Raw genomic sequence first — 15459 nt, forward strand, 5'->3', positions numbered from 1 at the left:
CTGGTTAGTGCGCAGAAACGAGCATGCTGATTAGTGCTCACAGAAATGAGCAGGCTGGTTAGTGCGCACAGAAATAAGCAGGCTGGTTAGTGCACACAGAAATGAGCAGGCTGGTTAATGCACAGAAATGAGCAGGCTGGTTAGTGCGCACAGAAATGAGCAGGCTGGTTAGTGCTCACAGAAATGAGCAGGCTGATTAGTGCTCACAGAAATGAGCAGGCTGGTTAGTGTGCACAGAAATGAACAGGCTGGTTAATGCATAGAAATGAGCAGGCTGGTTAAAGCACAGAAATGAGCAGGCTGATTAGTGCGCACAGAAATGAGCAGGCTGATTAGTGCGCACAGAAATGAGCAGGCTGGTTAGTGCGCACAGAAATGAGCAGGCTGGTTAAAGCACAGAAATGAGCAGGCTGATTAGTGCGCACAGAAATGAGCAGGCTGGTTAGTGCTCACAGAAATGAGCAGGCTGGTTAGTGCTCACAGAAATGAGCAGGCTGGTTAGTGCTCACAGAAATGAGCAGGCTGATTAGTGCGCACAGAAATAAGCAGGCTGATTAGTGTGCACAGAAATGAGCAGGCTGATTAGTGTGCACAGAAATGAACAGGCTGGTTAATGCACAGAAATGAGCAGGCTGGTTAAAGCACAGAAATGAGCAGGCTGGTTAGTGCGCACAGAAATGAGCAGGCTGGTTAGTGCTCACAGAAATGAGCAAGCTGGTTAGTGCGCACAGAAATAAGCAGGCTGATTAGTGCGTACAGAAATAAGCAGGCTGGTTAGTGCGTACAGAAATAAGCAGGCTGGTTAGTGCGTACAGAAATGAGCAGGCTGGTTAGTGCGCAGAACAAGCAGGCTACATGTTTCTGTGCACTAACCAGCCTGTTGTCACTGACTGCTGACAGCCACCTTTATACACTGAAAAACGTCTGTTGGATTTACATGACATAAATATGTACATCATTTAGGGCCCCTTCCTACACAACACAATTGAGGCAGAATGGTGGACAAAGGAGGAATTGCATGTCCTTTGAGCAAGCTGATTAGCGCTGATTAGTGCGCACAGAAATGAGCAGGCTGGTTAAAGCACAGAAATAAGCAGGCTGGTTAGTGTGCACAGAAATGAGCAGGCTGGTTAGTGCGCACAAATGAGCAGGCTGATTAGTGCACACAGAAATGAGCAGGCTGGTTAGTGCGCACAGAAATGAGCAGGCTGGTTAGTGCGCACAAATGAGCAGGCTGATTAGTGCACACAGAAATGAGCAGGCTGATTAGTGCACACAGAAATGAGCAGGCTGATTAGTGCGCACAGAAATTAGCGGGCTGGTTAATGCACAGAAATGAGCAGGCTGGTTAGTGCATACAGAAACGAGCAGGCTGGTTAGTGCGCAGAAACGAGCAGGCTGGTTAGTGCGCAGAAACGAGCATGCTGGTTAATGTGCACAGAAATGAGCAGGCTGGTTAGTGCGCACAGAAATGAGCAGGCTGGTTAATGTGCACAGAAATGAGCAGGCTGGTTAGTGAGCAGAACAAGCAGGCTACATGTTTCTGTGCACTAACCAGCCTGTTGTCACTGACTGCTGACAGTCACCTTTACACACTGAAAAACTTTGAGCAAGCTGATTAGCACTGATTAGTGCGCACAGAAATGAGCAGGCTGGTTAATGCACAGAAATAAGCAGGCAGGTTAATGCACAGAAATTAGCAGGCTGGTTAATGCACAGAAATAAGCAGGCAGGTTAATGCACAGAAATTAGCAGGCTGATTAGTGCGTACAGAAATGAGCAGGCTGGTTAATGCACAGAAATGAGCAGGCTGGTTAGTGCGCAAAGAAATAAGTAGGCTGGTTAGTGTGCACAAACGAGCAGGCTGGTTAGTGCGCACAAATGAGCAGGCTGGTTAGTGCGCAGAAACGAGCATGCTGGTTAGTGCGCAGAAACGAGCATGCTGATTAGTGCTCACAGAAATGAGCAGGCTGGTTAGTGCGCACAGAAATAAGCAGGCTGGTTAGTGCACACAGAAATGAGCAGGCTGGTTAGTGTGCACAGAAATGAGCAGGCTGGTTAGTGTGCACAGAAATGAGCAGGCTGGTTAGTGCTCACAGAAATGAGCAGGCTGATTAGTGCTCACAGAAATGAGCAGGCTGATTAGTGCTCACAGAAATGAGCAGGCTGGTTAGTGTGCACAGAAATGAACAGGCTGGTTAATGCATAGAAATGAGCAGGCTGGTTAAAGCACAGAAATGAGCAGGCTGATTAGTGCGCACAGAAATGAGCAGGCTGATTAGTGCGCACAGAAATGAGCAGGCTGGTTAGTGCGCACAGAAATGAGCAGGCTGATTAGTGCGCACAGAAATGAGCAGGCTGATTAGTGCGCACAGAAATGAGCAGGCTGGTTAGTGCTCACAGAAATGAGCAGGCTGGTTAGTGCTCACAGAAATGAGCAGGCTGGTTAGTGCGCACAGAAATGAGCAGGCTGATTAGTGTGCACAGAAATGAGCAGGCTGATTAGTGTGCACAGAAATGAACAGGCTGGTTAATGCACAGAAATGAGCAGGCTGGTTAAAGCACAGAAATGAGCAGGCTGGTTAGTGCGCACAGAAATGAGCAGGCTGGTTAGTGCTCACAGAAATGAGCAAGCTGGTTAGTGCGCACAGAAATAAGCAGGCTGATTAGTGCGTACAGAAATAAGCAGGCTGGTTAGTGCGTACAGAAACAAGCAGGCTGGTTAGTGCGTACAGAAATGAGCAGGCTGGTTAGTGCGCAGAACAAGCAGGCTACATGTTTCTGTGCACTAACCAGCCTGTTGTCACTGACTGCTGACAGCCACCTTTATACACTGAAAAACGTCTGTTGGATTTACATGACATAAATATGTACATCATTTAGGGCCCCTTCCTACACAACACAATTGAGGCAGAATGGTGGACAAAGGAGGAATTGCATGTCCTTTGAGCAAGCTGATTAGCGCTGATTAGTGCGCACAGAAATGAGCAGGCTGGTTAAAGCACAGAAATAAGCAGGCTGGTTAGTGTGCACAGAAATGAGCAGGCTGGTTAGTGCGCACAAATGAGCAGGCTGATTAGTGCACACAGAAATGAGCAGGCTGGTTAGTGCGCACAGAAATGAGCAGGCTGGTTAGTGCGCACAAATGAGCAGGCTGATTAGTGCACACAGAAATGAGCAGGATGATTAGTGCACACAGAAATGAGCAGGCTGATTAATGGCGCACAGAATAAGCAGGCTGGTTAGTGCGCACACAAACGAAGCAGGCTGGTTAGTGTCAGAAATGAAGCAGGTGGTTAGGGCGTGCACAAACAAGCAGGCGGTTAGTGCGCACAAATGAGCAGGCTGTTTAATGCACAGAAATGAGCAGGCTGTTTAGTGCGGCAGAAATGAGCAGGGCTGGTAGTGCGCACCAGAATGAGCATGCTGATTAGGTGCACAGAAATGAGCAGGCTGGTTAGTGCTCACAGAAATGTGCAGGCTGGTTAGTGCTCACAGAAATGAGCAGGCTGATTAGTGCTCACAGAAATGAGCAGGCTGATTAGTGCACAGAAACGAGCATGCTGATTAGTGCACACAGAAACGAGCAGGCTGGTTAGTGCGCAGAAACGAGCATGTTGATTAGTGCACACAGAAATGAGCAGGCTGGTTAGTGCGCACAGAAATGAGCAGGCTGGTTAGTGCACAGAAATGAGCAGGCTGGTTAGTGCGCACAGAAATGAGCAGGCTGGTTAGTTCGCACAAACAAGTAGGCTACATGTTTCTGTGCCCTAACCAGCCTGTTGTCACTGACTGCTGACAGCCACCTTTATACACTGAAAAACGTCTGTTGGATTTACATGACATAAATATGTACATCATTTAGGGCCCCTTCCTACACAACACAATTGAGGCAGAATGGTGGACAAAGGAGGAATTGCATGTCACTTGTGAAAAATCTGAGCCACCTCAAATGCCTCGTACACCTGTTGTCACAACCATTCACGCACACCAGCGGCTGAAAGACAGCACACTGCGAGTGCCCATTCGATCCCCCTCTTGGCAGGTGTTGGCCCAATTCCACGTGCCACACACAAACATCCAACCCCACTCACTGGACACTTAGAGAAGGCAGGTGCTATTTGTGCACCCAGCACAAGAGTAGAGTGCAGATGACCACATTCAGGCTGTTTTTGAAAATTGTCCTCATGAGTGTGATGTTGAAACCGTCGCCGCTGTATCGTGCACTCCTGTCTGACCGTGTGTCCCTCCCGACAGCAGGTGGAATGTTTTGCAGTTCCCCATTTCATTTTTTGTTTGCGGATTTTCGACCAGTTCCTGCTTCTTTTGCCTATTTTCGTTTTATTATGTGAAGGGGCCATTACACATGAGCAGAGTTTGGACATACATTAAACACGTGCAACTGATGTGGCAGAGAGAGGCTTCTTTTGAGAGGTGGTGATGGCCTAGTTGTCTGCCTCTGTGATTGCCGTCTGGAATTTGGAGTGATTTTGTGACGTGGTGGATGGAGCGACCCGTTGCAGGCCCTCATGCTCTCACACCATACCTTCTGGATAAGTGACTTTATTATCACTGAATTTAAGGATAAATTTGAACAAGACGAAACTGGGACAACCACAAAACTTGTGTGTCATGAAACCATGGATGGGAGGAGTGCTGTCAGAGATGTTTTATCACAAATTCAATCTCAAATTGAAGACGTGTGCAAAAAATTACTGAAGTCACATTTTTTTAAGAAAATGAGCTGGTTGTTGTGTGGGCCACCAGAAGAGGAGGTACTGCTGGCCCACCACCAGAGGGCACCCTGCCTGAAGTGCGGGCTTCAGGCACGAGAGGGCGCTGCCGCCACGGACACAACCGGGAGTGACAGCTGTCACACATCAACTCATGACAGCTGTCACCCATCATTTCATCACTCCATAAAAGCCGGATGTCATCTCCACCTCGCTGCCGAGATATCATCTACCTGTGAAGGTAATATTCTCTGCTGTATCTGAACTTAACACTGACTTTATAGTCTGAACTTCTTTGCAGCCGTTTTCCTGTGGTGTTGCTTTATCTGTGGGACTGGCGTTTTGGTGTGATCAGCGACGGCTTCGCTTCACACCCCAACCAGATAAGTGGTTAACAGGAGCTGCACGAGTGTGTGATTAGAGGTGGAGGTGACTTTCCACCTTCTGACTGTTTTTGTTACTGGGTGTGATCTGGTACTGCTGGCGAGGAGCCAGCAGTACCAGATCCGACAGTCGGGGACGGTGATCACCTGGGAATTCGGGACTTGGCGGCTCCAGTATTCACCAGGTTCGGTGGCGGTGGAAATCGTGTGGTTCCGGCTCTTCTCAGGACAGACGTCTTCTATCCTCGAGCCTGCCCACACGTCACCTTTGTGTATTGACTGCTATCAGATTCTGAGATTGTCTGTATAGTCGTTGTGCACATTCACAACATTAAATTGTTACCTTTTGGCTCATCTATTGACCGTTCATTTGCGCCCCCTGTTGTGGGTCCGTGTCACTACACTTTCCCCAACACTGGTACTGTAACTCATCAGGACTCAAGTGCAGTATATCGGTTTGCAGTCACTGTTGATTTGAAAAAAATGTAGTGCAAGAAATACTCAAGTCTATAATTTCTGAGCAAGAAGTTCCTACGACCATAACTGACCAATCAAAATGTGAGTATGTGTCACGTGACAAGCTGTCAAAATGGCACAGTCGGGCATGACAAACACCTTATGGGCTGAACTACGATGACAGAAGCTTGCATAAATATTGGGACCTTCGTGGCACGTGGCGTGAGGTTGGAGCAGTCATGTCTGTCCATCCTGCTTCTGGGAATTTCTCACCAATCAAGGAACAAAACTTCAAGATGTGGAAGATTAGTTTCAGTCACTGTCTGACTTTCCTGAATGAGGGACATGAATGCATCAAAGTTGGTTTTTGTTTGTTTGTTTTGTTTTTTTAGGACATTAATTTCTGACTTAATGACTAAATGTGATTTTGGACTATTCTAGGTAATACTGGAATTAACTGAGTATTTATACATAAAAGTAAACCCTGAATGTCAAGAAGACAAAAGTGAGCAATAAAGGGTTCTTTAGGGTCCAAGTCCAGGTATTTTGCTATCAAAAGAATTTCAATTCAAAACATATTTTCTCATTTTCTTTACAATAAAGGATTATTTTTCCACAAAAAAAGGTTGGTCTGTATAACCCCTGGAACAACCGACAGGTGTCACAGCATGTTACCTCAAAACAAAAGGATCTACAGCATGGTTTCAAAACTTTGTCAATATGTGAAAACCTGGTTTTGTAGCTGAAGTACTTCATGCACAGTGGTCTTTAAGTATTAGAGGTGACATCAAGTTAAATGAGAGAAGATGCAGTGGTTGTATAAAGGACAGCAGTAGATTCAGCAGGTCTTTGGTGCTGGTAATGGTTGCTCAGTAGGTACGGGCAGAGAAACCTTGAATTAGCTTCATCTGCACCAGCGTGTACAGCCCTCCCTCGTGCCAGCACTTAGATCACGTGGCCGCTGTGTGTCGGGGAAACAAAAATGTGGAGGGTGAATACGAACTGTGTGAGCACACTTCAGGAAGCAGCTGAGGTACAGATGCTGAACACAGACTTTTGTCTTCGCTGAGGCTGTAAAGTGGGTTAAGAGACCTGAGGGGTCACTGGCACCACGGGCTGCAGGTGGTGCAGAGATGCAGGCCTGTCTCAGTTAAGGTCTCCTTATCACGGTCAGCACAATGCCGGTGGAAAAGGCTAAATTCATTTTGTTGATGGTGGAGGTCATAAAGTGTGCGGCTCAGGACAAACATCAGACCGACAAAAATTACAGCCTCTGTCACAGCTGCTCATCAGAGTCTGGAGGCTGTGGGACTGTGACGGGAGACACTGGAAGACATAATGGGGTGTAACTGGTTGTCAGTTGCCCTGTCAAGTAGGTTTTTTATCTTCAATGTTGTTGCTCCACTGTTTTACACCTGAGCACATCTGCTTCAGATGAAAAAGCACTTTTCTGTGTTGTAAGAAGAAGGCTATGAGAAAATAAATGAAGATGGAGAAAAAACACAAACGTATGGAGGAAACAGACACAAGGGAAAAGGCAAGAGCAACAAGAGTGCATCAAAACTGAGCGTAAATCCAGAGAGAAACCTGTACCCAGTGATGGGCACAGCTAACCGAAAAATTATCTTCCATAACCGCTAATCAGCTAACTGAAAAAGTTAATTTTTATAACGCCAAACCCCTAAAAACAGGGAACACAAGCTAACATTCTTGTTTTCGCAAAAGACATCACACTTACCTTACTACAGACGGTGGTGGCACTTTCACTTGTGGTTTCATCTGTAAACAGACTAATTCCAGACCGTTTATCAACATTAAAAGCAACTCTGTCATTTTTACAAAGTGAAAATATCGTGCTTTTAAAGTAATGAGCTAATTCCTAAGGTCTGAGCATTAATCCGACATAAGTGCCAAAAGGCATTATGGGAAATACCCCCCATCAAAATGCATAGAACACTGCCAACTACTGGATGGGAGTGTGAATAGTGGCCAACATGTGATCGGTGATCAACATGCTGAGTCACACTTCACAAACAGAATTTTCAGTTTTGCAAATGGCTTTTTTTTTTACAAATGCAAAAAAAAAAAAACATATATACAAATACACATCTATTTGTAAAAACCAACACACAAGTTACAAATCGGAAATTTGTGTTTGTGGATCACAAAACATGTCTGCAAATCAAGGACTATTTGTAGATCAGTCTCTGTGTATTTGCAGGTATTCATGAGACAAAATTAACTCCATAAATAAGTGTCTTTTCACTTAAAAAGTAAAGGTTTGCATGTACGTGCTCTTTTAAAACAGACACACTGTTGATCGTCATGCATTGCAGCAATGCATTATGGGAGTTCAGGGTTTGTTTACGTTTTTATTGTTATTATTGTAGTACATGTTAGTTTAGCAGTGTTGTTAGTGTTATAGATTTGTTGTGTTTTTATAGTTCAAGGAATGCAGTTAGTTTGGTGAAGTTATGTTGTGACAATGAGTGAAAAGGATGCTGCAATTTATCTCTTCTACCACTGTCTACGCAGCTGCTGCTGCATGTTGAAAGTAAACAGCTTTTTTTTCTTCTAGCAGCAGCTGGCCTGCCATTTTCTGCTGGGGAGGCGGGGAGCTGAGTTACTTACAGCAGCCTGTCTGTTGTAAAACATGCAACATACAAGAACTGATGTATGACTTTCAGGTTTACAAATGTTTTTGGCCATTCAGCCTTAACTACGCCATCAAAGAAATGGTAGTGGACTGAAAATTAATGGAACTAAATTTAGCGGAAGCTAATTAATCTACTGATGGTTTTCAAAGTTAGCTGAAAAGCTAAAGTGCTAACCAAAAAGTAAGATTTGCTAATTAGCGCATTAGCGTAACTCAGGGCTTAATTTGAGGGGGAGCAAGCCAGAGCGCGCTCCAGAACCTCGGACGCGCGCTCCGGAACCTCTGACGTTGGCTCCGCCAGCTATTTATCCCTTTATCTACGGCGATGGCGCCCACGCCATATTTTCCATATGCGTATTTTTCTTACCGTAACTCCGCCATAGTTTGTCCGATCCGAATGATTCAAAGGGCATTGTAAAGCTAACACCAAGGGCTTTCCAATGATATATGGTGTATTACGGTAAACATAGCCTGTGATGTCATAACACAGAGGAAATACACGGAAGTTTCACACTAGTGCACCGCTGATTCTCATTACCGTAAGTTCTCATGTAAGCCCTCAATCTGAAAACGTTCAACACTGACAGCAAGCCAAGAACCCGTGCTGTAAAAAGTATGCTATATGTTGCATATATTACGGTAAAGTGCGTTCGGTGACTTTTGAAATGAGGGAAAATTATGAAAAAGAGCGTAAAAGTGGCAGAAACGTACAGAGACAGACAGCAAACATAAATGTAGTAATTTTTGAGGAAAAGGCAGGATGTTAGTGTCATTTGTGAAGGTGTGTGTGCGTGTTTGTGTGGGTGTGCAGTTTAAGTGTGACGTACAGCATTGTTCGCAAGCCGCCCTGCCCTTCTTTTTTTTTCCTGCACCGGAGCCACCCATCCTCTGCACTCCGGTACCTCCCACTTTACAAATTAAGCACTGGCGTAACTGTGCCCACCGCTGCCTGTACCATGCACTGTTGGAAAATAAGCAACAGAGAGAAACCAACAGAGTGTTTTGTAGGGAAAGTAACCAAACATGGAGGGAGAGCAAAAAGAACTATAACTACATAAAGAACTGATGTGCAACAGTATGATCGAAGTGCACGTTCTCAGCCAACAGGGCCTCCAGGAAATCTGGTCCTCACAGTCCAACAGGTATATGTGCAGAGGAGGAGGCAGAAAAACTCAAAGGAGTCAAAGGAGTGATTAGTGAGTGACAGAGCCCGAGGGATGCTCACGTGCACTTTGATCCAGATGATGTACAGGTGGCAGCTGCAGTAAGTTCTCTGCTTTTACCTTTCATTTCGTGCTGTCTCAACAGAGAGCTCAAAGGGAAGCGTGCACACCCACATGTGCACACCTTCATCATTCCACTATAAAATATTAAGTGTCAGTGTGCCTGAGTGGATTTGTCATTGAGACCGCCTGCATAGTCACTAATAAACAGTCCATTTGAAAATGTTCAGCTGCCTCTGGAAGTGTTGGACCAAGAGCTAACGGAACACATTCATTTTCTATACCTGCTTTCTCCGTGCCTCATTAGTCATAGGACACGAGGCAGGATACAGTCTGAACAGGACACCAGTCAATCACAGGGCCGACAAGTAGAGGCCCCCTTCAGACTGAGGTTGGCAGTCCGGCTCAAACCAGATTCAAGTCGGATTGCTTTCTAGCCAGACAGCATTCAGACCTGTTTTTCAAATCTGGTTCATCCAACAAACACATCAAACTCCATCCAGCTCAAGCAGAAAGAGATGTGTCTGGAGAGGCTGCTGTTGGCTCACGGACATAACAAGACAGTATGATGTCATGATCCCGAGCAAGCTGGATTCAAGCCACGTTTGCATCTGTACCTCGGCAAATCCCACTCAAATCCGGTAAACAGCAGCAGATCGTTGCTGTGCCCTGCTGGAGACTGCACTAATTAATCTTAGCTCATTAAGATGTGCCACACCTCACATCTACTTCACCCAATCAGCATCAGCTCACCGTCAATACACCTTCATCCACGACTCTGCCAACAGGACAATGAGATACGTACATGTGATACGGCTCGACTGAGTGTCTGAAAACCCACTGAGACACACCGTTCGTCCACCTGCTGAGTCTCACAGGTTTATGGAGAAACAGTTTTCATTGTGATCTCGGGTTTAGTCTCAGCTTGTAACAAAGCGCAATAGCAGCGTGTCCACATCAAGTCAGAACTCAGACAGGAAAGGAGAACTTGGCCTGTCCCAGGTGGGGCACTGGGCCTCTGGTTCTGTGGGGTGCCGAGCTGTCTGTTGTTAGGACTGGGGATCTGTGCACAGGGTTGCTGTGGAGTCCCTGTGGCTGCTTCTGGCCTCCTGTTGGTGCAGGGTACTGGTTCTATGCCTGTGTGGGCCATTTCTCACATGTGCAGCATTGCCCTGTGCTGCTTTCTGCATGTGTGGGCCCCTGTGGGGGCCATATCTTGGTTTGGGGGGTATGTGGCTCTGATGCAACACTTCAGTCATTCATGTTATCACACATCTATATTTTCTTCATGTTTCACACATTCATGTAATTCACATGTTCTCCATATAACCAGTAACTCTGATAGTATTTCGATGCTACAGCAGCCTGACCACCTCCTGTATCTGCTGCAACATTAAAAACTCTACATGCTCTTCACGGTGTGAGTGAGTGTGACTCACACTAAAGTGATATATGGAGACAAGGAGTTAAAATAAGTGAAAGAAGAAAAGCCATCAGTGAAAATAAGAGTAATCAGAAATCAGCCTTCTGCTGAGTGTGTCCTTCAGCAGACCCACCAAACATCAGTTCTGAAACTGAGGACAAACAAAATCAGGATCAAAATCTCATTCTTAGATTGTAGATTAAGATCAGTGTCCTTTTGTCGATGTCTGACACCTGATTGTGTCCCACTCTTAAGGTGTTGTCACTGTGACAGACTTGGTAAACTGATTAGTAACGGATTGAAATAATTTGTCCGGTGGCAAAAATCACCTAATCCATCTGTCTCCAGTGGATTTGGGTCTCTGATGTAATGAGAATAACCACTGAATGTGGGTCAGCAGGTCTACCAGACATCCATTGGCAAGCTAACGAACAAATACAGGACAAAACAGTAAACAAACATGCAACAACTGGGGAGGGTCTCCATCTGTTTTCCTTTCAAAGTTTTGAGCATGCACAAAACTTTACGATGGATTCACTGGACACCAGCCTACAAGGAATGCAATTAAGAAATGAGAAAAGGATTTGTACAGGACAAAAACAGAAATGAGCAGATATCAAAATTTTATTTCTTTTACTCATACTTTGCCATCAGTGTGAGAGCAGCTTCAGGGTGTGTCATGGACATCAGTTATTCTGTTTTTAATTTCGATGACATTCTCTTTCTTTCTCTCTCTAGACAGCAACTTTGTCCTTGGAAACGCCCAGGTCCAGTCACTCTACCCCATTGTCTACTGCTCGGACGGCTTCTGTGAACTCACCGGTTTTGCTCGCGCTGAACTCATGCAGAAGAGCTGCGCATGTCACTTCCTTTATGGCCTCGAAACCAGTGACCGGCTGACGGCACAGATCCAAGGAGCTCTGGATGACAGGAGGGAGTTCAAGACCGAGCTGGTCTTCTACAAGAAGGAGGGTGAGTCTTCGCAGGGGAGCATTTCTCTCACATTAATCACTTTAGGTGGCACATTGGCTTAGTGGTTAGCACTGGTGCCTCACAGCAAGAAGGTCATGGGGTCGCTTACCGCCCTTTCTGTGTGGAGTTTGTGTGTTCTCCCTGTGTCTGTGTGGGTTTCCTGCCACAATTAAAAAAAAAGCTTATTTGGGGTTTGCTCTTTTCTCTGCCCCTGACCAAGGCAGCGTCTCTGCATGTGGAGTTGGTCCCTGGGCGCCGGACTGTGGCTGAATTGTGTCTAACTGTAATTTGTATGGTTAAATGCAGAGGACACATTTTGTTGTATGTATGTATAATGACAATAAAGGCTCTTCTTCTTTATGAAGTCTGAGGTGACAAACTGTTAACTCTGTAATTTTATTGTACTGTGACATCAGTTCCTGTTAGGGAGGCGACTGACTCCAGACAGGTCTTTGCGGGTTTAGAGTTCCCTGCACCACCAAGAACTATGTTTGATGCTATAATGCTTTGTGGTCATTCTGAGAATCTTAAACATAAAACATTTTGCCATTAAAGCTCAGTCATCACGAACTGCCATGAAATTAGGCTGCAATACACCTGGAAGTGCCGAGCACACGTGGCAACCATTGGCACTCTGTACTCGGAGACATGTGCATGTTGTGTGACCGCTGCACATGCATGTCATGTGAGGGAGGTGGCCTGTCTAGTATCATAGTGTGAGGACAATAACCACACCCTCAACATGAACAAGACCAAGGAGATGTTAGTGGACAGGAGGAAGGAGAGGAGACCTCACCGGACACTGTTCATTTGGGAGCTTGAAGTGGAGAGGGTGAGCAGCCTTAAATACATCAGTGAGGACCTCCCTTAGACGCTCAACACCACACAGCTGGTTAAGAGGCACATACAGTTGATCTTGTTCACTATATGTACACAGATATGTACACAGTTGCCACTCCATAGTTCCTTCTCTGCAAAGCTTATATTTATATTGTTTTGTTTTTTTTCTCATATGCTGCTGTCTAGAATCACTTTTACTGTGTGGTGCTTTTATAGTTGCTTTTATTTTTATTTGTTTTAGATTCTCCTTATTGGCACCTACAAGGGGCCAGCAAAGAAAGACTTTCATTGTACAGGGAAACATGTTTCCTTACTGTATATATGACAATAAAACCTTGAATCTTGAATGTTACTGCTGCGCATGCATCTCACGTGACCGCTGCGTGTGCATGTCATGTGACTGTTGCGCGTGCATCTCACGTGACCGCTGCATATGCACGTCATGTGACTGCTGCGCATGCATGTAATTGAACCTCTGCACGTGCGCATCATGTGACCTCTACGTGTGTGCACACAGTTCAGTGGTATTTATTGGAGCATGTTTCTGTTTTTTCCACCTCCTTTTTTTCACAGATTTGGAATTTGTGAAGAACCTGGTGTTTTTCTGCCTGACAGACAGCACAGATACACACAGACAGCGTGTGTTTCGCCTGTGTGTGGCATGTTAGCAGTGGTGGCCACAGCTAATCAAAAGGTTAGCTTCACTAACCGCTAATCCGCTAACTGAAAAGTTAACTTTTCTAACGATAAACCAATAAACTGCTAAAGAATGTAGCGGAAGATACAGCTAACTTTTAGTATTGACTCCGGTACACTGTCAGCTACTGACAAACCAGTTTTGAGTTTAAGCACCGCCAATGCTTCTAAGTAGAGTCAAAGGCGATCACAAACCCAACACAAACAACGAGATAGAGCGTCTGTCTTTGTGCGCCTGCCCACTGCTGTAAGGAAGAGTCATTTACTTTCATCATGAAACAGCACAGACGTGTGACCCAAAATGCATAGAACACCGCCATGAAAATTCAGTAAAGTGTATCTTCTATAATATATTCCAATTCCAAGGTAGAACTCTACTAGTGTATACGAAGGTATATCTAAATATCTTTAAAAAAAAAGAAGAAGAAGAGTAGAATAGAGTAGAGCAGAGCCACTTAGGTGCCTGGTCATAGATGGGAGTGTGAATAGCAACCAGCTATCACACGGTCGCTATTCGTTGCACCGAATGACACTTAAACAGAATTTTCATGCCTTTTTTTTTTTTACAAATGAAAAAAAGACATATTTACAAATACACATTTATTTGTAAAAACCAGCACACACATTACAGTAACTTGTGTGTTGGTTTTTACATATAAATAAACTAACCAACCAGTGATAGGACGAGGCTCATTTTCCCATGCCTTTTGGCATCTGTGTCTTAATGCTCAAACCTTCAGAATGAGAGCATTAATTTAAAAGTAAAAGATATGTGCGATATTTTTCACTTTATAAAAATGTAGGAGTTGATGTTAATGTCGATAAACTGTCTGGAATTAGTTTGGTTTATGAATCAAACCATAAGTCAAAATTGCTTTGCTTTTGATGTCTCCTGCCACACGTCTGGGGCACTGTATGTTGAATTTAAATTACTTTTTTGTAACAGCCTGGCACCCAGGCCCGTTCTGCTGGGGTAGGGTTGAGCTCAGCTCCTCACAGCTGCCTAACTGCTGCAAAACACGGAAGAGACAGAAACTAACATGTACGAATTTAGGGTTTGCAAATGTTTTTGTCCATTCGGCTTTACTCACAAAACATGTAAAGGACAAAAAAGGACATACGTCCTGCTCACAGACTGACTGCCAGAGACAGGACATGTCCACATCAAGTAACTCCAGACATCTCCACATTTACACACAGACGGTTCATTCGTGCACTCAGCTCACGGTCAATGGAAGAAAGATAAACTATAACAGGTCAAGCACAGGTGAAAAACCTTTAAATACAAACACATAGAAAACAAAGACACTGTAATCATGAAACCATAATCAATGACCATAACCCAAAATATAAAATACTTTTTTTAGTAGTAGTTTAAAATTCATCTTAAAATAAGTAGAAAATCCCAAATCTAAAGTACTCCTAATAATCTTAAAGCACTGTTCAATAATGATTTAACCTTACAACTTCAACAGGTTTTAACTTCTGTAAATACGCATTTCAATTTCAGTTCAATTTCAATTTATTTTCCTTTATATAGCGCCAAATCACAACAGAGTTGCCTCAAGGTGCTTCACACAGGTAAGGTCTAACCTTACCAACCCCCAGAGCAACAGTGGTAAGGAAAAACTCCCTCTGAGGAAGAAACCTCAAGCAGACCAGACTCAAAGGGGTGACCCTCTGCCTGGGCCATGATACAGACACAAATTACAGAAACAATTCACAGAACAATTCACGGACGAATATACAAGAAATGCTGTTGTTGCACAGGACAGGAGGGTCTCCAGCACAAATACCACACCCATCTCCCGATAGAGCTGCACCTTAAACAGAGAGAAAAACAGAATCAGGCATCAGAAAGACAAAAAAACTGTATAATTTGCCAGCATTAATCAACAAGAAAAACAGAAGAAATACTAAGGTGATCACCGGCCGCTAGCCCTAAACTTAACTAAAAGACCCATAATTTAGGTAAAGTTGAGGCCGTGGCCTGCTCCAATTACTAATAAATGAATTAAAAGAATAAAAAGCATAAAACAAAACTGTACCAGTATGCTAGCCATATCAAAGGGAAAAT

At 44.6% G+C, this 15459-nt stretch overlaps 1 protein-coding gene across 1 annotated transcript in view; it reads left to right on the plus strand.

Moving 5' to 3' along the window:
- The window catches only part of kcnh3 (potassium voltage-gated channel, subfamily H (eag-related), member 3), a 404423-nt gene that overhangs the window by 225133 nt on the left and 163831 nt on the right, over positions 1–15459 (plus strand). The window contains 1 exon segment of the mRNA XM_034186593.1: positions 11613–11846. Coding sequence (XP_034042484.1) covers positions 11613–11846 — 234 coding nt within the window.

Source organism: Thalassophryne amazonica, chromosome 14 (genome assembly GCF_902500255.1).
Source record: "Thalassophryne amazonica chromosome 14, fThaAma1.1, whole genome shotgun sequence".
Taxonomy (NCBI): domain Eukaryota; kingdom Metazoa; phylum Chordata; class Actinopteri; order Batrachoidiformes; family Batrachoididae; genus Thalassophryne; species Thalassophryne amazonica.